Genomic DNA, 25259 nt, shown 5'->3' with positions numbered 1-25259 from the left:
CAGCAAGCACAAAGACCAGGTTTGGTTTCTCCGTACCACATACTTACAAAAAAGATGGAAGTGGTGCTGAGGCTCAAATGGTAGAGCTCTAGCCTTGAGAAATTCCAAGGACAGTGCTCAGGCCCTGAGCTCTAGCCTAGGACTGGCAAAAAAAAAAAAGAATTTTAATGGGGTGGGCAGATTTTAAAAATTCAAAGAAAGATAACATATTCATTTCTTTTGTCTGGATTCCTACATTCTGACTTGAGAATATAAACTTTGAACCACCCAACTTAATTTCATATATAAAGAACTATGTGTGAGACACACTCGCAGAAATATTGATTAAAAAAGAAAATGCTTAACTGGCTCATGCCTATAATCCTATCTACTCTGGAAGCTGACACCTGAGGCTAGCATGCAAAGCCAGCCAGGTGAGACACTTATCTCCAATTAATCTTTAGAAAAGGGGCAGTGGAGCTGTGGTTCCAGGTGTAGGAAGGTACCCTTGAGCTGAAGAGCTCAGTAACAATGCCCAGGCTCAGGGGTAGGGTGGTAGCCATAAGATAAAGAGCTCAAGGACAGTATCGAAGCCCAAAGTTCAAGTCCCATGACCTAACAAAAAAAAAAAAAGAAAAGAAAAAGATAAAAGAAAATGCCTATACTTCCTTATTAAATAGCTATTCAAAAACCAACCAAGAAGCCAGGCATGCTTACATCTAAGAAGCACTTGAAGCCAGCCTAGGTAGTAAAGTCTATGGAGACTATTCTTTTTCTTTTCTTTCTTTCTTTTTTTTTTTTTACCAGTCTTAAGCTTAAGCTCAGGGCCAGAGGACTGTGCTTGGATTTTTCTCAAGGCTAGAACTCTACCACTTGAGCCCAGCACCACTTCTGTCTTTTCCTAAGTATGTGGTACCAAGGAATTGAACCCGGGTCTTCGTGCATGCTAGGCAAGTACTCTACCACTAGGCCAAACTCCCGGCCCGAGTTTGTTTTTAAACAAATTGTTTTTTATCTAAGAGAAATAAAAACATATGCTCACACAGAAACTTTTTTATACAATGCTTATACCTTCTTCACTGAAAATAGTCAAATCTAGAACAACCACAAATGCCCATCAACAAATGAACAGATAAATTATGGCATTCACACATCATAAAACTATATAAAAATAAAAAGGCATGGCCTTCTAAACACAATAGCATAGATGAATCCCTAAATCCTTATTTTGGGGGAGAGTAGAAAAAGCTCACATAGTGTAGGATTCTATTTACATAAAGTTCTAGTACCTACCATAGAATTATAATTATATAAAACTCTAGGAAAGCCAACAAGTTTTAAAAATAGAAAGCAGATTTGTGATTGACTTAGGATGATGTTAAAGCAAGGAATACACAGGAAAATGCTGGAGTGATGCAAATATGTGTAAACTTGATGGCAAAGAAAAGTTATTGAATTATATACATATATGTATATATACATACATGCATTTGTTTATATGTGAAGCTTATGTAGTTCTATATAGCTTTGCACATATGAAGCCCATTGAAACATTGACAATATTTACAAATTATTAAACTTCCATTATCTTTTAGTAGAGTTGCTCAAAGTCTTTGAAGTACACAGTTAAAACTGATGGGTTAAGTGATTAGGGTGTTAAATATACCTCCAGGAGTTTATGGAAAACAAAATAATACACTCAAAAATAAAAGATAATTATAGAAAAATAAAAGAAAAACAAATAATCTGAGAGGTAACTGAAGTCTATGCAAATATCACTCAGAAAATTATACTTCAGGATATAATATTTGACATTTGAATTTAAAAATTATTGTAAAAATCACAACTAAGCCTTTAAATCCTATGTAGTGAGGAGGCTGAGATCTGAGGATCATAGTTTAAAGTCAGCACATGCAATAAAGTTCAGAAGACTCTTCATACTCAGTTAAACTCTGGAAAGCCAGAAGTGGAGCGATGGACCACGTAGTATAGCACCAGCCTTAAGTGATAAAACTAAGAGGCAGTTCACAGGTCCTGAGTGCAGCCCCAGCCCCAGTACACACACACAGTTAAAATCAATTCTCTCTAAAAGTTTTATAAACTTCATGTTATGATTAAAATAGAAATTTTAACCCCATCTTATCCTTAACTAATATGTAAAAGAGTGCATAGAGTCCAAATCCAATAAAATTTCTACTCTGAGTGGTTAAACATTGAGACCAGATAACCATAAGTCACATGCGTGTATTATACTAAGAGAGAAAGTAATGTTAACTTATAACAAAAATAAATATACAACACATTATAAACAAATAAATATTGAATCCTCAAAATAGGCAAGTAATCCATGGGAAGGTAACAGAAATATAAACAACTAATAAATTTAAGATTGAACGCATACTTAAATGCTTAAATCATAATTGCCCCAAATTTTAATCATGCAAACACACAAATCAACAATGCATAGTTCATTTCTAAAGTGGCCCAACACTGGGTTTTTTGAAATTCATTTCAAAGGCAGCCAAATAAGTGGCTGAAAGTAAAAGAAGCAAATATATACAACGTGAAATGTTAATTTTTAAACATACAAGTGGTTGCATGAATATAAGATAGATAGAATCACCAGAAATAAAGGATATGGCATGGCATAGAAATGGACAACCAATACGGAAGATCTAATGAGGCTACATGAATACACACCAAACAACAGACCCTAAAAACGAATACGGCAAAACTTAATGAAGCTGAACAAAAAGGATAAAATTCTAAATATTGGTGGGAACTTCAACACTCCATCCCTGCATCTGAGAGACTAGGACACTGACAAACTCAATACAATCAGCCAATAGTCAGTGTGCCTAGCACGCATATATATAACACATCGCCAATATCAACAGAATGCACTTTTTTTCAGACTACCAGAGACCATAATCTGGATCACTAAAACCTCAGCAAATTACACACTGAAATCAGGGTATGACCCCTCATCATAAAAAAATCAGACCAAAATCCATTAAAAAACAAATCACCCCCCCAAAAAATTTCTTAGGCATGTGGAAATGAACTACATTTTACAAATAACCTACGTATCAGACAAGGAATCTGAAAAATATTCACAAGGGACATAGAACTGAATAAAAAATAACTTATTACCACATGTGGACTACAGCTTTAAAAGGCTCCAATGGGATAAAATTTATAATGCTAAATGCTTACATTAGAGAATGATAAATGTTCTAAATGATCCAAGATTCTACATGAAGAAACCAAAAGGGCAAGAATAAAATAAACTCCTGCATAAATTAAAATAATAGAGATAATGACAGAAATTATTAAAATTGAAAAAATAAGACAACCAAGGAAATTAGGAAAACAAAAGGTCAAACTCTTTATAAACATCACCAAAATCTATAAGCCCCCTTGATATCCTAACAAAAATAATATTAAAGAAGAGATGAATCACCAATGTCAGGAAAGACATAGACATTATTATAGATACAGTAGCTATTTAAAAGATAATCAGACAAACAACTTTATGCACATAAAGTCGACCAGCAAGAAGAAATGGATCACATCCTTGAAACTCACAAACAGCCAAAATTCAATCCTGAAGTGCTTGCTAATCAGAATAGTCCAATAACCATCAAAGGAAATGGATTTGTAATTTAAAAGCTCCTGAAAAATAAACCTCCAGGCCCAAATGGTTTCACTGGAGAATTCTATCAAACATTGAAATTAAACACAATGTTTCCATGAGATGGGAACAAAGGAAATCTTTCCAATCTATTTTATGAGTTTGATACTGGCGTGACATCAAAATCAGACACAGTACAACAATGTAAACACCTAATACCTTTGAAATTAACATACAAAAGTCCTTGTAATTGTATTGGCAAATGTATCCCAACAATGAACTATGGCTGGGCCATGGTGGCTCAGCTATTCTCAGGAGGTTGAGATTCAAAAATCATGGTTCAAAGCCAGCCCAGGCAGGAAAGTTTGTGAGATTCTTATCTTCAAGTAACCAGGAAAAAAAATGTAAGTGGAGGTGTTGATCAAGTGATATAAGACTAGCCTTAAGAGAAAAAAAAAGCTGGGGCCGGGAGTTTGGCCTAGTGTTAGAGTGCTTGCCTAGCATGCACGAAGACCCGTGTACGATTCCTCGGTACCACATACATAGAAAAAAAGCTGGAAGTGGTGCTGAGGCTCAAGTGGTAGAACTCTAGCCTTGAGAAAACTCCAAGAACAGTGTTCAGGCCCTGAGTTCAAGCCCCATGACTGGCAAAAAAAAAAAAAGCTAAAGAAGAGCTTAAGACCCTGAGTTCAAGTCACAATGCTAGTCAAAAATAAAAAGAAGTCACATAAAGACACCTCAGTACTGTGGTACAAGCAAGAGGTTAGGCACAATGATCAAATGAACAGAATATAACACTAGGAAAAAAATTTCTCCTCAAATTCCCAACTCATTTACAGTTAATTCTTAAATTGATTCAGTGAAGGATGGAGAGGGAGTCTCTTAAACATATGGTAATAAAGCAATTGCCATCCTTAGCAAGCGAAATATCTCAAAAAATTCAGAGTGGATCATGGACGTAAATCAAGAGCTTAAATGGAGTGTGTGTGTGTGTGTGTGTGTGTGTGTGTGTGTGTGTGTTTGACCTTTAAAAATAACTCTCCTAGTAGAGGTTTACAATAAGGCAAAACCAAGATACATAAGGCCATATAGAATGAGGCTAAATGAAAGGACCTACAGGATATAGAAACAAGAGCTATATAATGTTGTTGTTAATGTACTACATTATTTCTCATCTGTTTTGCTATCCCCTGGTTATCTGATATTGTTACAATATCTTACCTTGTTATCTGATATATTGTATATATGTTTATTGGTTTATTTGAAATAGGATAGGGAAGGGGGAAAATAAGATGAGGTAAGGGGGGGGGAGGAAAATGGGGACCAAGACATGAGAAAGGGTATCAATGTTTGTGAAGTAATGCACCTTCTATCTCGTGAATATAATGTAACCCTTCTATCATTACAATAAAATATATTACAAAAAGAAAGTGTGGTAAAAATGCTCAAAACCACATATTCAATAAAAGATTCATTTCTGGAATCTGTCAAGAACTCCTGGAACTCAACAGTATAAAGAAGAAAACCAAATAGAAAATGGGGGGAAAAACATTTGGACAGATAACTGAAGAAGATATGTAGAATGCAAATAACCACATGAAAAGTATTCAATATCACTAGATTTGAGAGAAGCAATAGCCAAAAGCATAGATCCAACACCAGTGGGTCATGCAATCCTAGCTATTCAGGAGGCTGAGATTTGAAGATTCCAGTTCAAAGTCGGCAGGGCGGGAAAGGCTGTTAGACACTTATTTCCAATTACCCAACAAAATGTCTGGTAGAGAGCCAGACCTATATAAAAAAGCTAAGGGATAGCACCAGGTTCTGAGTTCAAACTCCAGTAGTGGCACACACACACTGGCACACACACACACACACACACACACACACACACACACACAAACACCATCATACCACACACAAACCGTAAAACCATAGTAAGATGTCTGTCTGCATAATTGCCAGACAAAACGTAGGAATAAACACAAGGGTTGTTGGAACTGTGGAGAAGCTCTCTGGCACCTTCAGTTCTTGCAGTGCTGAAGCATAAAATGTTACAGTTACTCTGGAAAAAAACTCAGCAGTTATTTTCTATAACACACATGCAATCAACATATGACCCAGAAATTGCACTCTGGTATTCCTATCAGAAAACCTATACACTAATGATCATAACAGCTTTATTCAGAGGAATCCTGAATGGAAAAGAATCTAGACATCCTCTACTGGTTCAACAGATGACTATCCAAGCAGTCAGAAGTACATACAGACTTTGAAATATATTTCACTTTAAAAGAAAGAATGTGTACAACAACTTAGATAAATCCAGGAAACTATACTCAATGAAAAAAAGTTGTTTACAAAATTACAACTCTGTATATATTATTCAATTCAGATCACATTTTTCCATATATTTTTATTGTAATTAATAGAAGGGTCACATTATATTCACCAGATAGAAGGTGCATTACTTCACATACATTGATATCCTTTCTCATATCTTGGCCCCCATTTCCCTCCCCCCACCCCCACACCTCATCTTGTTTTCCCCCTTCCCTATCTGATTTCAAATAACCAAATAAGCATATATACAATATATCAGATAACAAGGTAAAATACTGTAAAAACATGAGATAACCAAGGGACAGCAAAAGAGATGAGAGATAATATAGTACATTAAGGACAATAATGACTCATTATATGGCTTTTGTTTCTATATCCTGGAGATCCTTTCATTTAGCTTCATACTAAATGGCCTATGTATCTAGGATTTTTTCTATTGTAAATCTCTCCTAGGAGAGTCCAAGGTTTCTACTGATTATGACAAATAAGGGAAACCATTGAGCCTCTGTTCCTTTGAGTCTGGCTTTCTTCACTTAATATGATTTTTTCTAAGTCTTTCCATTTCCTTACAAATGGGAGGATGTCATTCTTTCTGATAGCAACATAGAGTTCCATTGTGTATAAATACAACATCTTGTTGATCCACTCATCAACTGAGGGGCATCTGGGTTGGTTCCGTATCTTTGTTATGGTAAATAGTGCTGCAATGAACACCGTTTTGCTGATGGATTTAGTATGTCCTTATTTCTGGACAATTGGGTAAATGCCAAGTAGTGGAATTGCTGTGTCATAGGGGAGTTCTATGTTTAGTCTTTTGAGGAACTATCATATTGCTTTCCATAGTGGTTGAACGAATCTGCATTCCTACCAACAGTGTAGTAGTGATCCCTCCTGGCCACATCCCCTCCTGCATCTGTTGTTATTAGATTTCTTGATCCTGGCCATTCTAACTGGAGTGAGGTAGAATCTTAGAGTTGTTTTGATTTGCATTTCTTTTGTGGCCAGAGATGTTGGGCATTTCTTCATGTGTCTATAGGCCCTTCTTATTTCTTCTCCAGAGAAGTCTCTCTTTAAGTCTTTGGCCCATCTTTTAATGGGATGGTTGTTTCTTTGGAGATTAGTTTTGGAGTGATTCAAATTTTTGATCTGTTGATGTTTTAGATATGAGACCTTTATCTGTTGTATGGTTAGTGAAGATCTTCTCCCATTCTGTTGGCTTCCTAATTAATTTACTAGCCATGCCCTTTGCCATACAAAAGCTCTGCAGTTTAATGCAGTCCCACTTATACAGCCTTTTTCTGATGTGTTGTGTTTCTTGGTCCTTATTAAGAAAGTTTCAGCCTATGTCTAGGAGACCTAGAGTATCTCCTATTCCTTCTTGTGAGGTTTTCAATGGATCTGCTTTTACCTTGAGGTCTTTGATCCATTTGGAGTTAATCCTGGTGCAGGGTGACAAAGGAGGATCCAACTTTAATTTTCTGAATGTGCTTAACCAGTTCTGCCAGCATCATATGTTGAAGAGGCTGTCTTTCTTCCATTCTATTTTTTTGGCTCCTTTGTCAAAGATTAGGTGGCCATAGGTCTGTGGTTTAATATCTGGGTCCTCAGTTCTATTCCATTGGTCTTCAGGCCTGTCCTTGTGCCAGTACCAAGCTTTTTTGGTCATTATAGCTCTGTCTAAAGTTTGGTATTGAAATTCCTCATGCACTGTTCTTTCTGCTAAGAAGTATTTTTGCTACACAGGGTCTTTTATTATTCCATATGAAATTTTGGATTGCCTCTTCTATTTCTTTAAAGAATGACATTGGACTATTGATGGGTATTGTGTTGAATTTGTAGATAGCCCTTGGCAAGATTGCCATTTTCACAATGTTAATTCTTCTAATCCAGGAGCATGGGAGGTTTTTCCATTTCCTCAATTCTGCTTTAATTTCCTTTTCAGAGGTTTAAAGTTTTCATCAAAAAGATCCTTTACATTCTTAGTTAAGTTATTTCCTAGGTACTTTATTTTCTTTGAGGCCACTGCAAAAGGAGTTGCTTTCCTGATTGTTGCCTTGTTCCTCTCATTGTTGGCATATAGGAAGGCAGTTGATTTTTGAGGGTTAATTTTATACCCTGCTTCCTTGCCAAAGTTTTGAATCAGCTCGAGCATCTTGGGAGTGGAGTCTATAGGATTCTCTAAATACAGAATCATGTCATCTGCAAAGAAAGAATGTTTCACTTCCTCTTTCCCTATTTGGCTCCCCTTTATGCTTGCTTCATGCCTTATTGCTCTGGCTAGGAATTTTAATATTATGTCAAAGAGGAGTGGAGAGAGTGGGCATCCTTGTCTCGTTCCTGATTTTAGAGGAAATGGCTTTAGCTTTTCACCATTAAGTATAATACTAGCTGTGGGTTTGTCATACACAACCTTTAGTATACTGAGTTATGTTCCATGAATTCCTAGTTTCTCCAGAGCTTTTAGCATAAAGGGGTGTTGGATCTTGTCAAATGCCTTTTCTGCATCTACTGAGACAATCATGTGTTTCTTGTCCTTGCTCCTGTTGATGTGTTGAATTATATTAATAGATTAACATATGTTGAACCAATTTTGCATCCCTGTGATGAATGCTATTTCAGATCACATGTTTTTAAGATTATATTTTTATTACCATTAAGTAGACAAAGGGATTCTCCTTTAGCAAGTTAATTTATAAGTACAATGAATTTTGATCAATATTATTTTTTCATCATTCTCCCCCATCTCTCCCAACCCAATCCCGTCAACTTTTCTAATGTCATAGGATATGCATTGAATAGTTACCATTTTAGAAAATGGGTTCAGTACCACCAGTGTTTCACACTTGTTATCCTAGCAACTCAGAAGACTGAGAATTACAGTTCGAAACCAGCCTGGCCAGAAAGGACTGTGAGATTCTTATCTCCAATTACCAGTGAAAAAGCCAGAGCTGTAGCTCAAGTAGTAGAGTACCAGCCTTGAGTCAAAATGATTAGGGATACCCCATGTCCTGAGTTCAGGCCCCAAGAATGGAACAAAAAATATATTAGAAAGTGAGACCCTAGTAGATAACTGGTTATCAGCAGTTAGGTGTGCAGGGGTAAGGCAGGCATAAGGGAAGAAGGTGAGGTTACAAAGAGGAATGGGAGGGGACTTTCAGTGACAGAATAATTCTATATCATGACTATGGTGAATACACTAGCAATTATGAGACTGGACAGCATGCATGTATGTGCACACACACACTTCACAAATAGAAATAAACCTGGGAATCAGACCCCCAAGTTATGTCAATATCAGTTTCTTTGTTGTGTTATTGTACAGTAGTAATGCAAGATGCTGCCATTGGGAGAGACTGGGAATGTACAAGATGCTTCTATATTACTGATTACAACTGAATTTTAAGCACAAGATAAAATATAATCAAAACTAATGTCCTTGAAAGGAAGACATATTGGAAAGAATCAACTTTATCAATAATTGGAACAAATAAACTTTTCAAAATGGCCTGGTACAATATTGATGAACAATGAGTAACACATCATTTATCATATTACCAGGAATTAGTAAGCATGAAAATTGATATATAATTATCTTGATGATATAAAATATAATATTCATTCTTAATAAATTCTCTCTTAAAAACCAGGTTTTTCAGGAATTAATTCTTATCTGAAGAACACCAATCATAATTACTTAATAAAATATAAAAGGTGGATTGTTAAATTCTATCCTCTAATACAAAAAGTAGGATAAGAATGTAGGCTAATACTTATTTATTCAACTTGAAATAAACACTCTAGTACAGTAAAACAATTACAATTAGAAAAAAATAAGACTCATGATTCATAGATGGCAGGGTTGTATAGAGACTCAAAAGAATCTAGAAGTTAACTATAAATCAATGAAAATATGATAAACTAATGAAACTAATAAACAATAAATAAGCAAGCATCAGTTCAAATATTTACTCTGTAGCAATGATAAAATAACAACCATCAATTTCTAGAATTAATCAAATGACACTTATTCAGAGTTTGACAATGAAAACTACAAAACCCTCCTGAGAAATTAAATAAGTCTAAATCAATCAATGACTATACTGTATTCTTGAACTATATCACCCAATATTATGAGATATTAATGCTCCTGAAATTGACACAGAGTCAATGCAAGTGCAGTAAATCCTGAAATTCTGCGGAAAATTAAAATGGAGTCTTTAAAATGTGTAGAGCAATTCTAGAAGCAAAAAAAATCCTGTCAGTCTTAAACTGTAAGTCCGCATGTTTTCCAGTGCATTCTGATAGGTTCTGGCACTGCCCATGAGACCATCTTTGCATTGCGACCTTTTGTCTTAGCACACCTTTACAAAGGCCATTGATTCCTGATTTGTTACCTTCATCATACCAGAGGAATAATAAAAAGAAATCCTTTACTTTGGAACACAGTGACAACGAATGAGCTGGGCTCTGGTGATGTATGCCTCTAATCCGAGCTAGGCAGAAGGCTGTTATCTGAGGGTTATGGTTCAAAGCTAGCCAAGAGAAATAAATCTGAGAGGCTTATCTTCAATTAATCACAAAGAAACCCATAAATGTAGATGTTCCAGTGGTAGAGTCAGCCTTGAGCAAAAAAAGCCAAGCTTGAGGTGCCTTGTACTGGCACCAAAAGAACAACAACAATGAATGACTGCATAAACGCCTCCCCCCAGATGACATGTGACAGCAACTATGGATCTTAAGAACATAATACTAAGCAAAAGAACTCAATTTCAAAGGTGATCAGAACATCTGACAGATTGATGCATCAAGTCAAGATCTGCAAGAACTGAATGAGGGTGGCAGACAGAACCCTCACGTTGTACTTAGTGGTTCATTGGCCAGAAGGGTGCACGAGACATCCAGGGGTGCTCATGTCCTGTGTCTTCAAGTGCTACAGGCCCTGCTCACATATTATCATCTATCTTGAATGTACTTAAGATTTAGACTTTTCCCTGCATGTGCATGAAATTTCGATTTATAAGTTAGGGGGGGAAGCACTAGAATTTGAGAACATCTTTATGCAGAATAAAAGATGCTACATTCCAAAGTCATAAAACAAAAAAAATAAGTTATCTAAAACTTCATAGAAGTTATTTTTAAAATTAGCAATAGAATAAACACTAGATGGTAAGTAGATGAGAAAGAAGGCATAAATCAAGTAATTAGAATAATAAAGAATAGAAAAATGATTAAACAAATTAGACATAATTTGCAGGAATATAGGCACAGTGGCTCACATCTCTAATCCTAACTACTAGGAATGTGGGGAGCAGGAGGATGACAGTTCAAAGCCAGCTGTCTTAATCAACATGAAAGGTATGTTCAGTTGTATCTGTAATCTCAGCCATTGAAGAGGCATAAGCAGAAAGTTCTAGAGTACAGAGGCATGGAAATATAGGATATAGAGACCTAGAGTATAGAAACATAGATCTTGGTCTAGGCTTTGCCCTAACAAGTAAAGGAGGGAAAAGAGTAGGGGAGGGAAGGAGATATGAGGGGAGAGGAGAAGAAGAAAGGGGAGTAGAGAAGAGGAAAGGGAATAATAAAGCAACCAAATGGGCTGTCAGGTATGGCCCAAGTCAAGCACAGAGCTCTGAGTTCAAACCCCATCACAGACTAACAATTACTAAGTAAATATAAGTCTTCTGTCAGGTCTCATAAAGAAAAAAATGGAAGGAACCCCAGTCTATAATAGGAATGACAATAGAGATATTGACAATGAAAATAGAGAAATTCCTATAGATATTAAAAAATATATATCTACAAAGACCACACAGAGACTCATATAATGAATGTGGCAAAGTTTCCAGTGAAATAGATGACTAAAAATAACTCCATGAATTGTAAAAGCCACAAAAAATAGGTTCTAAGATATCAAGCAACAGCTGTACAGCCAATAACTAGATGAGAGAAGTCTACAGTCCAAGTCTTTCCAACTCTGAAAAGTTCTATCTTGCCAGTCCTGGGCTTGAGCTCAAGGCCTGAGCACTGTCCTTGGACTTTCTCAAGGCTAGCACTCTACCACTTGAGCCTCAGCACCATTTCCGGCTTTTTGCTATGTATGTGGGGTACCAAGGAATCGAACCCAGGTCTTCGTGCATGCTAGGCAAGTACTCTACCACTAGGCCAAACTCCCAGCCCTGAAAAGTTCTATCTTACAAGGAAAAAAAAAGTGAGTGAGCCTTTGTCCTCATCTTGAAGCTGAATGAAAACTTCAGAGAGAAAAACAAGGACAGACCCATCATGCTTGTTGTGTATCTGGCTGAAACAGCAGGCTCTCCTGGGGACATTCTTGCCTTGGGCTATGTAAGGCTCAAGAAATCACTCCCTAATGTAATGTTTCTCTTTGGCTTCTTGAATTGGTAATTTTGTATGGCTTGAAATGATGTCATAAATATCCAAATAGCCCTTAGCAGAAAGATAGATTCTCTACCCCACAAAGCCCAGGAACCAGTATCAACTCTAGAAAAGCACTTCCCACTTACAAAAAGAAGACATATAGCTATGCCTGTAGTCCTAGCTACTCAGGAGGCTGAGATCTGAGGACCCATAGTTCAAAGCCAACCCAGGCAGGAAAGGCCATGAGACTCTTATCTTCACTGAGGCTCAAACCATATAGCATTTGCCTTGAACACAAAAGCTCGGGGATAGTGCCCAAGCTCCAGAACCAGGGGGGGAAAAAGGAGCTACACAGAAGACATGCATGGCTGGAACTGGCACAGTTATTCTGGGGAAAATTAAGACAAGTCTTGAGAAGGGACAAAGAAAAAGATAAAAAAGACTAGAACCTTCGATTTCAGGGGAAATCTAGACAGAAGCTGCCCCTTGGTGAGATGAGGGTCTTTCTTATTGTTTCATTCTCTGCATTTCAGTAATATGTATCAATAAATTACACTTAAGCCGGGGGAAAAAAGAGGAGAAAAAAATTAAGATTTATAAACAAGAAGGAGCTGTGCAAATAGGATAAGACAGGATAGAATATGTAAGATGGGGCAGTCAAGTCAATAGGAAACAGAAGTTTACATACATGTGTGGTCAGAAGTGCTTAGTAAATAAATGCAAAAGTCAGTCCATGTTATTATAGGCCATCCTGAATCCAACCTACGTAGATAGCAAAACTTGATGAAAGGAAAATGAAACTACATATAAAAAGACCAAGAAATTCTAGGAAAAAAGTATGGATAAATATTCTCTAATCTCCAAATTGGATATGACTAATATTACTTACAACCCTGGAAAATTTTCTGCAAATAAGAAAAATCTAAATATATAGCCCCCATCAAGTATTAAATATCTCCATGAAAAGATGTTTTAATTCAAAGGTAAATTATGGGGACAGAACACTTGACATAGAAAACTATCATTTCAGTTCTGAAAGAAAAGTTCTGAATTGACAAGAAAAATTATATCTCCAATAGACATGGGCAGAAGACTTGAAATCCACAATTTATCAAATGTGAAATACAAATGATACATGATGCTATTTTCTCAAGAGATGCAAACTCAGCAGCATTGTGTTTTATTGCTTCAGAATTAAACTTGCCTAATATACCTATCTGTTTTTCTGAGTATGAGATGTGACCCAAACTTCTATATATTACGAGTGGTTATAAAAATCATTGAGCCTTGCGGTGATCAATTTGAACATTTGTATCAAGTACATCCTTCAACCGGAAAGCTCTATACAACTTGTGGTTGATGACAGGAGGGGAACACTGGAAGAGAGCAAGGAAAGATGTGACAGTGTCCAAATAAATGTACTTCACTTGACATATATAGCTGTAATCTCTTTTTATAATTACAAAAATTGTATTTTATATATATATACATACAATAAGGGAATAAGTACACATGTAATTAAAATCATATGTATATGGGATTTTGATAATGCACTCCTCTGAAATAATATCATAAAAATGTATAAACATCCCTTTATAGATAAAGATTAAACAAGTGATAACTCTTTGTAAACTGAGTGATGTGTTTCCAGTAAAATAATCATAATAATAGTAATCATAGTTGTAAAGGACAGTTAAAGAAATAGACAAAGAGGCCCAAAGTGGTAAAAATCAGGGTATAAAATGTGTACACAATAAATAGCAATATGTTAAATATACATAGCACTCTTTTCATACTTACAGATAGAAGAAGGGAGAAAAACAAGGCTCTACAGAAAATGTTCCCAAAATGCAAACTGTATTCTTCCTTGGTTCAAAGATTGTAGCTGACTTTTATACCCTTCATTTCATTTATCTGTATTTTCTAAGCATTCTCCCCTAAATGAGCACTATTGATGGAATGTTACTTAAAATGAAATACTTAATTGCATCTTCTGCTTAAGTCTTTACTCACATGAAGCAGCAGTGTTTGTTTTGGCTCTGAGCTCTGTCAAAAAAACAGTTCTTGTAGAAGAGTTCAGAACGGTTGACATTTTACTTGGGAACCACGCTGCATGCATGTTAATCCAAGAGACTTTAGTTTTTCTCTTCTGTGAGTCGCTGTGCATGGCCTGGTTCTTTAACAGCAGCTTCCTAGAGATGGCACAGGGCTCCAACTGAACATCTCCCTCCACCAGGGACCCCTATGCTCTACTGGGACCATCTGCATGCCACCAACTCCTAGAGACACCAGATATAAAGGCAGCTCTGCTTACCTTTGTCACCAGAGCTAGCCTGTCCCTTAGCCCTTTCCCACAAGTTCTTTCTGCAGAGCTCATCTGATCTCTAAGGATGGCTGAGGTCTGTTGGTATAGCAATCGCTGCCCTATGAATGACTATTCCTCCGGGAATTTTCAGCAGCCATGAGACCCTCCAGGGGATATGATGTCACGGGTCAGGGGGCATTCGATTCTGGGTAAGGCCCGGTTTCAGGAAGAATCAAATTTGACAGAGGGTAGAAGCAGCTAGTGGAGAATGCAGCTCTCCCATCACCCTAGGTAATTGCCGAAACAAGGAGTCTGGGCCAAGGGCAAAGAGCAGAATTCAAGCTAGCAGGCTTCAGGCCAACAGAAAGTGACTGACACCCTAGGGCTGGCTCAGAGGAAGAAGGCTAGGTTAGAATAAAAAGGGAAGAAAGGAAGCCACAGAACCACCCCCCCTCTTTATCACACACACACACACACACGCACACACACACACACACACACACACACACACACACACACACACTCCCAGGGGAATCTTCCAACCGCATACATACTATTGGTACTATACAATGGAATCTCTCTAGTCTCTGAGCCTCAGTTTCCCAAACAGAGCTGGGCAGCAAATCACAAGGATGATGAGGACATAAGGGACTGTGACAGAGGCTGCAGGTCTCCCTGCAACAATTCCCTGCCCAATACTGGCACTCTCTGTATAGTTCTCTAACTGTTGAACACATGCAGGCCCCAGTAAGACTGTGCTTTTTAGGATATCACACAATCTGACTAAATATTTCCTCAGGACCCTCCTTAGACCCATTCAATATTCCTCTCTAGAAAGCACCAGAAAACAGCATTGTCATCTTCTGCTATTGCCTTAATGCTAGGACATAAGACATTAAACAAGCCCCAGGTTGTCTGGAAGCTCTGCCTACAGTTTCACCAGCCTCCTCAAAGAAACTCTCTACCCTCCATTGAGCCTGTGAATCATGTGGATGCCACATGAGGTCCAAGGGCACACAGCAACTGGCAAATCTTCCAGGATTTCATAGCATCAGGGACCATGTAGCAATGGGAGAAAATAAATCTACCACACTGGGGTCTTTAGGCTGGCAAAGGGCAGGTGACCTTCAAAGTCCAGTTATGGGAGAACATTTCGTTGGGGCTGCAACTAGTGTAACAATCATGACAAACGAAAAATGATATCTATGGCTCCCTTCTCCCATTAATTATCCCAACACCAAAACACCCGCCCCAATACAAGCCTGTCCACAGGTGATACTTTCTAGAGCATTCTAGAGGCAGGCCTTCTAAGGAGCAGATACCTGGTCCCAGCATTCAAGAAGAAGGTACTAACCCCAGCTGCACCTGCTCAGAAATACACCGGACACCTGCACCAAAAGCACCAAAGCCTCTGCCATGGGCTTGCACTGTGATGAGAAGCCATGGCCCAGCATACTTTCCATCTAACAAAGACTTAGAGAAGGGGAGGGGCTACAATAACTCAAGGTGGGGGCCTGGGAGTCCGTGGAACAATATGTGAATCTTACACTTTTGTATTCAGTAGTTCCTGCTTGCCACCCTCTCATCCTATGCCAAACAGCTTCCCATAGGCCCTCATTTTGGAAAATGTCATAAGGACCTCCAATAGATGCTTCCTAGCTTCTGTTTTAAGATAGGGGGAATTTACAGGGATAAGCCCATGGGACCCTTCTTTAACATTTCTATTCAAAGAAACAAAAATTTTAGCCATCACCACTGGCCTTTGCAAGTGACTTCCAAGCAAAACACTGCCCCCAGTGGCAGATCCATGCAAGGTATCTCCAAATCCAACACAAGAGAGCATTATTAAAACTTTGACCTCAGTTACACAGCAAGCCTAGGACACAGACTTTTGATTTTTGCCATCCAGCCATCCCTCAACAAAAATGCACTTCCTGGATGAGATAATTTAATTAGTATTTTTCTAGCACCCTGCTATGAAAGAGGACTCACACTCCCTCCCTTCTATGCAGGAACTGAATAATCCAAACTCTCCTGATACCATTAAATCCTGGGTGACGCACTGCCTGAGACTTCCCCCTAGGGTATTTAGTTAAAGAAAAGTATCCATTTGTTCTAGGAACAATTATCTTGCTTTCAATCTTTAAGAAACTACAGGGACTTTGCTATAGTTGTTTTACACACATACACACACACACACACACACACACACACACACACACACACACGCCCCAAGCATCACCTTTGCAGGGAACCTTTGAGCAGTCAGCACAGCAATCCCAGGTAAGTTTTCCAGTTATTTCTTCTAGTGACTCTGGCTGAGGCAAGTGGCTGTAGCACAGCTCCTCCAAAGACTATCTTTGCACTCACTACCTTCACACCCCAACCCTTCTTTACATATGCCAACCACTCTGCTGTCTTTCCTCTCTTGCCAAGGTTTTATCTTTTAAGTCACTCTAGCTATCCAGCACCCTCTACCCAAAAGCCATAGCTTGGATCTGCCTTAAAAGGCTGACCTAAGCTAGTGACCCCCTTTCCTAATTCTCTCCCTTTGCTTCATTCTGAAATGCCCCTGAGTCTGAATAACAAACATTTACCAAGGTAAATCCCATTTCCATGCTTTCTAGATAACTTCTTACCAGCCATAAGCTGCTAGGCAGACTAGATAACAACTGGGCTATGCAGTTATTAAGGGCAGATTTTAAAATGACAAAAAGATACAGTTTAAAATAAAGCCCACTTGAAAATCAGCTTCCCTTCCACCTCAATTACATTCAGGCCTCCTGCTCAGAAGCTCCTTATACTGAGAGATGCCCGCTTCCTATTGGCTGCTGGGTCGTTTTGAGAAATGTTGCCTTGGCAACATGGAAGGCCCAGACACCTGACCCAGGAAGTGGAGGATGCAGTGTTTCTCCCTCTCAGACATCAGGAGTGGCCAGCAGGTTGCCAGCCTGGGGGTTCCAGTATCCACTACATGAGATGAGACAGGGACTCCACAGCCAACCCTGCCCAGACTATGGAGACCTTGAGATTCAAGATGAGTGAAAAGAAGGGAGGGAAACAGTGGGCTTCCTGATTTGACACTGTGGCTGGTCAGGAATGGTGGTCTCAGCAGACAGATGACAAGCTGGGAAGTCTCTTTCGTACCACAGTAACTGAAGGCACTCTCCTGCCTTGACATCACTTTGCAAGACAGAAGTCACTTTTCTTTAAGTCTTAATCCAATGCTCTGACTATCATCCACCGTCCCCCAAGCAAGGCTCACAGTTTGGGGTACTTCTACTGACCCAGGGCAGCCAGATTTCCTTGACACTATGCATCAGACTCTGGACCTACATGGTGACACAAGAGAACCATCTATATCCTGAATGGAACTACAAACAAATCTCCAGACTACTCCAAAATGTCAACAGGCCACATGTTTAAGTTATCAGATCACAACCAACTGTTGAGTCTCCTCGAATCTGTTCAGCCAACTCCTAACAATTATCTATTACATAAGGGCTATAATTCTCCACTTTCCCCCATGATATAGGGAATCCAGGCATCCTGTCTCGATTCTCTGATATCACGCCCCACCACCACCCCATCCTTGGCTACGACCTCGGTTTCAGCTTCAGCCATAATTTACACTTGTCCCCACAGTTGGACTGACTTCACAGCTCGAGGGAAAATGCATTGACCTTTGAAACCAGCAAAGCAATTCCCCTAGTGAAGGGAGCAGGACTCAGGTCTTCCCTTGACATCTCAGAGACTCACTAGAGGTACTTCCTGTGTAGGAAAATTTGCGCCCATAAACACCAGCATCAACAGCACTGAAGCAGAAAGAGAGATGGGAAGAGAGATTTTCTTTGTCAGTGAACAGTTGCTGGGAATATAGAGACCCCCAGGGCTGTGGCTTTCTCTAATGGCACCATGGCAGAAAGGCTGGGATATGCAGTCCCTGGGACTTACCTTGCACATGTCTTTGCCAAAGGTCTCGCTGTAGGTGGTGCCAAGGATTTCAAACTGGACATAGGGATTCGAGCTGTCCTCCTGAAATTCCATCACGCCTGTGAGGCCAGTGATATGACCCTGCAGGGGACAAGGGAAGGCCACTAGTGAACAAGGAAATTACGGGTAGAGTCAAAATATGAAGCAGGACCACCACTTCCCAAAGTATTTACAGGAGAAATCCCCAAGACTTGCACCTGTCATTCATACAGTGCACTGACAGTTCCTGCTACATGCCAGACACGGTGCTTGCTGTGAAATAAAGCAGTAATAGCATTTGTTCCTCCCAAGATATAAACTTCCCCTTGTGACCCAATGCAGGTGCTTCTTTTTTTCTGATGCCAGAAGGATCTCAAAGGTCACTGGGAACCATATTTGACACACAGCCTTAAGTTGCAGGGCAGTAAATGAGAGCATTACTTGGGAAAATATAGCTTTGTTACCTATGCCAGCTTGGAAAAATTTGTACCCATCCCTCCCCACACCCCAGCTTCAGCCTGAAATAAATCTATGCCACAGAGTCAACAGCACTGAAGGAGAAATATACAAATAAATAAGGCATGTTGTCAGAGGCAATACTAGCCCTGCTCTCTCTTTAGCAGCTTTGTGAGTTCCATAGGAAAAGCAGGGCAGTGAGGGCTATGGTGGTCTCATCCCCATCAGTCTTGTAAGTCTGGGGTAGGGTATCACTCAACCTTACCACCAATGAGTACTGAGAACACAGAGACTGAGCCCAGGAGAAGCCCAGCTTTATCCTAGGCTGCAGTAAATTCAAGCCACCACAGGAACATGTTTACTACTATCTAAGCCATGTGCAATTTATCGTAACTAAAACTCTTTAACACTATAGAGTTCTCTAAATGCTCTTTTGAAAGCCTCTAAAAACCAATTCACTCTAACAAGTCTTGTGTGAATTACTCAATTTCAAACCCAGTCTTCTACCATGGCTTCAAGTGGAACATGGCCCGTGGGCAATGTATGTGCACAGGAGCACGCACGTACACACACATAAACATGCTGAGATCCCAGATGATTGGCACACGACAGCATCCACCAAAACTACCTCTGGTGTAAACAGTGGCAGTCTTTTTGGTGGCATAACAGACAGACAGAAGATAGGCATAGGAAGAGACATAGAATTGGTGGTGGTCTCCAACCTTTCTAAAACCAGGTCTCCTTGAATTAAAGTAGAGGCAGTAATAACACACATGCGTAGATGCAGCTCAGCCAGCTTTCAAATGTAGGGACAAGAAGAGTGACAAAATAGAAACCTGAAGAGAGGACTAAGGAGGCATATAAAGCGCTCAGTTTCAGATCAGTTGCTGCATGGACAGAGTGAGATTGTGAGGAGGGACCTGTCTCCAGTCTTGGCCCACCCTGGAAGTATACTCCTTTGTACACACCTTTTTGATGGTGTCTAGCATGGACCGCCCTCCATTCCATGGCTTGGTGGATTTCCGGATGCAATTGAGGCTGGCCATGCTATGCCACTTCCGGTCCTCTAACTTCCTGTGGAAGGCGTTGGCCAGCATGAGAACGCTGTCATACAGGTAGAGGTTGGAGATCTACAAAAAAAAAAAGGAGCAATTAGACATTTTTCAATTGGTCCAATTCAGGAGAGAGGGGGAGAAGCCAGCAGAAAACAGCGATAGGAATTAAGACATGGTGATTGATAGCTATCCACCAGCCTCTGGTTCCCTGTGTTTCCTCAACAGCTCAGTCAGGTGGTAGAGTTCCAGAAAGTCAGACCTAACCCTCCAGGAACAAGATTGGCAAGCGGACTGGCACATCAACACAGAGAACCAGCAGGCACAACACGGTGACTGAGGCTTTCGAGCAGACAAGTAACTTGCTCAAGTAACATAAAGCAGAGAGAGAGGAGGGTTAAGAGGGTAAAATGAGGGCATGGCATGGGCAAAGGAAGTAAGTGGTGTAAGAAGGGGCCCTCCTAATAGGTCCTCAGGCTATCCCAGGACTCTTGAGAGATGATAGAGATTTGGGCTTGGGCACTGTGGCTGAGCTTTCTTGTTTAAGGCTGGCACTCTACCACTTGAGCCACTGCTTCACTTCTGGCCTTTTAGATGCTGAACTGGATGTATGAGTCTCAAGGACTTTCTTGCTGGGTCTAGCTTTGAATGTAATCCTCAGATCTCAGCCTCTCAAACTGCTAAAATTACAAGTGTGAGCCACTGGTGCTAGGAAACAGTCTTTTCATGATAATTTAATCCTATGTTATAACTTAAAGCAGCCACAGACGACATATCAGCAGATGAAGGCAGCTATGTACCATTAAAGCATTATTTTCTAGCCAAGCACTGGTTGCTCACAAACCGTAATCCTAGCTACTCAGGAGGCTGAGATCTGAGGATTATGGCTCAAAGCCAGCTGGGGAAGGAAAGTCCTTGAGACTTTGGTCTCCAACTAACCATTAAAATGGCTGGAAACAGATCTGTGGCTCAAGTGGTAGAGCACAAGCCTTGAGCAAAAAATGCTAAGGGACAGTGCTCAGGCCCTAAAATCAAACCCCAGGATACTCTCTCTCTCTCTCTCTCTCTCTCTCTCTCTCTCTCTCTCTCTCTCTCTCTCTCTCTCTCACACACACACACACACACACACACACACACACACACACACAGACATAGAAAGACGGAGAGGTGCAAAGTCCATGCTGGACAGTCTAGGACATCTCACTCGTAACAATCAATGGTCAGTCAAAGTGTGTCAAAGGGACCAGTCAATGTACACCTAAACAGCAAGTAGCCTACTAAAAATATTTCACACAAACATCACTAGACAGAAATAGGAGACTATGTCAGCCTCACTGAACTCCTGGGAAGATCAAATAGGCTTCTTGGCCTGCAAGAAGAGGCCCTGTGATCTGCAGCCTTTCCTCCTCCACCAGTCCCCACACCTCAGGCATATTCTTTGCCTTAACTTCATTTCTCACCCGCCTTGACTCTGGGTGCCTCAAATGTTAAGCCTCAGATGAGAAGCTTTGTGGCAGGAATTACCCTCCAAAACTGAAGCTCAAGTCCATCAGGAGCCAAAGAGAAGGAGGACAAAGCATCAGGCCTGGTACAAAGCTCATGCCAGCTCCAAGGGCCATTTTCACCATGACGCAGCCAAACAGAACTGACTGTTTCCCCTGCAGGTGCCCTTCTGTCCTGACCATCCCTGGAGACTCCTGTCCTGTCTAGAAATGTCCACTTTCCTTGCCGTGGTTATCATGGGACCCATGTGTGGTGCCTCTGCATACCACTTACATGAATGGGAAGTGGGTGGAGGAAAGACAGCTCTCATGGTAGAGACAGGGTGTGTCTGGGTAACTGATCAACCCTGACCCAAAAGCTTGGTCTCAGGCCAAAGGGCTATCTATAGTGCATTAGTGTCTGGGCTGTTCCTCTGAAGACCTGCATAACACAGGTGCTTACATGACAACCAAGTCTAGAATTGCTCCCACCTGGGAACTTGACTATCCCACATGGACCCCTGTCACAGAACCATGTCCCCAGTGAGCAAGACTAAACCCCACCCACTTCCTTCCATGGCACTCCTCAGAAGCTACCACCACTGCATAGACATACTTTTGCCCTTTAAATATAAAGCTATAAAGGAGAAATTTTTATAAGGATATGTAAGGCTTGGTATGTATTTAGGTGCTTTCAGTGTTGGTTTTTCTTTTTGCTAAAAGAGTAATTAACTTAAAGCTGAGAGTCCTTGATGGTCTGAAAATTTCTCAAGACATTTGTGAGACTCTCAGTGAAAGTAAAACTAAATCGCTTAGTGCTCTTTAGTCAGCTAGGACCCTTCGACCTCCACCCCTACCTGAATACCAGTTATACATTATCAGCGCAAGCACACAGCACTGCCTCATGTTTAGCCAGACTAGCACTTGATTGAATTTCTCTCCCCTCCCAGCATTTCTATTCAGGACGAACTAAAGCGCTCAGCAAATACATGAATGCAGAGAGGCTTGCAATATAGAAGAAAAAGCAAACATGACTCAGAAAGGCCAAAGGAAGCCCTTCATCCTCCCACAAGTGTGTCTGCTTGGAAGAAAGAATGAATTCTAGTTCAAAGGAACAGTCTTGAGCAATGCTCTTTTCCAGGCATGGATAAGCCTTCCCACCTCCCCAATATCACCCTTTTCCATGGGCTTCTACACATTGTCAGTTCATAAATGTGTTTACCTCACCAAAATCTGAGCGTTTTTTTTTAGCTCTTCCTAGTTAATGTTTGATAGATATGTACATAATGAATAGGCATATGCATGGATAGAAAGATAGATGGGTGGATAGATGAATGAGTGGGTGTTTGGATGGGTGAGTGGGTGGATGGATAGATAGGTGATAGATGTGTAGATTAATGAGTAGATGAGTAGGTAGATGGATATGTAGGTGATGGATGGGATGTAGGTGGATGGATAGATGAGTAGATGCGTGGGTGGTTGAGTAGGTGATGGATGAGTGGATGAACACATGGATAGATAGGTAATGGATAGGTTAGTGGCTGGATGGATGAGTGGGTGGATAAATGGGACGGGACGGTGATGGATGGATAGGTAGATGGATGGATGGATAAGTGGTAGAGGGATGGATGGATAAGGTGATGGATTGAGTTTTGGATGGACAGCTAGATGCATAGTTGATTAGTAGGTGGATTGATGGACGATTAGTCCTTAGGTGAATAGGTGATAGATAGACATATAGTTAGAAGAGTCTGGGTGAAAGTACAGGTGGTAGAGTGGACAGATTTTTGTGCTTAAAAGGTACAACTTAACCCAAGAAAGATTTGCTGTCTCCAACTTGGATTTGGAAGGGAGTTTCCTTCATTTGTATCTCATGTAAATTCTGAATAAAATGGACAATATAGGAAAGCCCAGATCATATTGCTCACCAGAGGAAGAGGGTTCTATAATACTATGAACCATGTTTTTGACAGGGACTTAGCATAGACCAGCTGAAGGCCACACATTTGTACTTTGGGCTGGCAGAGCCATGGGAGCTGCTCTTCCAATGATACCACCCAGATGTTCAGAGAAGCTGGAAATAGCAGGTAGAATATGTCTGGCATAGTCTAGCCTAGCGTCTATAGCAGGCACTGTGTTTGGTACCAAGTTATTCTGACCCATTGCCCACCTGGGCTCAGAGGCTGCAGCCCTGGGAAGCCCCCCAATGTCCTCTTTAAATTGACACTGCTGCAGCAGGCAGCCTCATTCCATTCTCAGGGGAGAATGGAATTTTGTCTCATATCTGCACATTCTCCCTTTTCATTTTGAGCCGTGGTCATAATTCCACAATGCATCCCACAAGCATTGCTCTGGTGACTTCCATCCTCTCCAATTCTCCTCCCGACCCTTGTCTCTCACCCTATGCCTCTCAAGCCCTGGGATCTATTCACAGTGCTATTCTCTCTAGCAACAACATATATCCCAACTTTTAGGAATTTGTGAGAATTAAAAGACAGAGTATTTTTACAGGGCTCACAATCTGAATTCTAACTATTAAGAAGGCTGACATCTAAGGATCAAAGTTCAAAGCCAACCCAGGCAGGAAAATCCAGGAGACTCTTATGGACAGATAACCATGGAAAAGCTGTAAGTAGAAGCTGTGGCCCAAGTGGTACAGCAGCATCCATGAGTGAAAAAGCTAAGTGACTATGCTCAAGCCATAGGTTCAAGCCCTAGTACCAGCACAAAAAAATAATAGAGAGGGAGGGAAAGAAAGAAAGCCAGAGAGGAGAGACTAATAGAAAGAATGTATAAAATGCCTAACAATAATTTGCATGGATACATTATTGCTCAGTAAATGTTTGTGGAACTAATGAAGTTGAATGACGAGTTCTACATTTGTTCTTAGAAGCAAATACCAAATTAAAGAGCTCTAAAGATATTTGCATAGAGGTTGCCTCTTCTTGGAATGTGGAAGATGGTGGATTGAGGCCACACAAGGGAAAGGTACAGGAGCTGGGTATAGATACATTCTGTGTGGCTCCCCTCACTCCAAGTCAGAATCACAAAGCATATGCCTCCATGAGATGGCAGGATCCTGAAGAGGCTGAATTTCAAACTTCATTTACCCATGTCACTATGTCCTCATGGAGGAAACAGAAAAGGGAGGACACATCTCTGGGAGGTAGGAGAAGTTATCAAGGAACTCTTGCTGGGAGTTAGCAGTTCTTGAGAAGCCAGGTGGAGCTACTCAGCTGTTGGAGAATTAGAATCCAATCCATACACATCGACTGACACCCGAAAGACAGAAAAAAACAGAATTTGAGTTTTCTTAAGAGTTTTCCTCAGAACTCTTGTTACATCTGTTAACTGCATTTTATTAAGGAACCTGTCAACAGAAACAAAGCCTGTTAGTAAGACCATTAAGTGGACCATGATAAGAAGGTAAGAATGTACTTAATAGTCAGGTCCTAAGAGGAATGAGCATAGAGATGACAGAAAGGCCAGCAGGATACAGAGATGATGGAGCACTGGGAAAGGAGGCATGGTGTTCACTAATATTGAATACTCCAAGCCAGAAGGACTTAGAGGCTGTTGATGTCACTGCATTACAAAAATTCACTGAGATTCTAGATTCTAGAATACTGTAATAGCATACCATTGATGGGCTGATATAT

General features: G+C 40.2%; 1 protein-coding gene across 4 annotated transcripts in view; it reads right to left on the bottom strand.

Annotated features, from left to right (window-relative positions):
- Positions 1-24858, bottom strand: part of LOC150064923 (glutamate receptor ionotropic, delta-1-like) — a 120424-nt gene extending 95566 nt beyond the window's left edge. Inside the window, exons 1-3 of one of the 4 annotated variants that reach the window (XM_090329544.1) lie at positions 24711-24858; positions 20036-20197; positions 18594-18713 (exon numbers count right to left, since the gene is read on the bottom strand). In XM_090329544.1, the coding sequence (XP_090185670.1) occupies positions 18594-18713; positions 20036-20164 (249 nt within the window). In that variant the 5' untranslated portion in view covers positions 20165-20197; positions 24711-24858. Of the gene's footprint in view, positions 1-18593; positions 18737-20035; positions 20198-24710 lie in introns of those variants that run through there. The other 3 variants (XM_090329546.1, XM_090329541.1, XM_090329542.1) reach the window with 3 other exon arrangements.
- Between the last annotated feature and the right edge of the window lie 401 nt (positions 24859-25259).

This window comes from Megascapheus bottae, chromosome 3 (assembly GCF_031878675.1).
Source record: "Megascapheus bottae isolate mThoBot1 chromosome 3, mThoBot2.hap1, whole genome shotgun sequence".
In the NCBI taxonomy this organism is placed as follows: domain Eukaryota; kingdom Metazoa; phylum Chordata; class Mammalia; order Rodentia; family Geomyidae; genus Megascapheus; species Megascapheus bottae.
The sequence above is the reverse complement of the archived record's forward strand: the minus strand, read 5'-3'. Positions and strand labels throughout refer to the sequence as shown.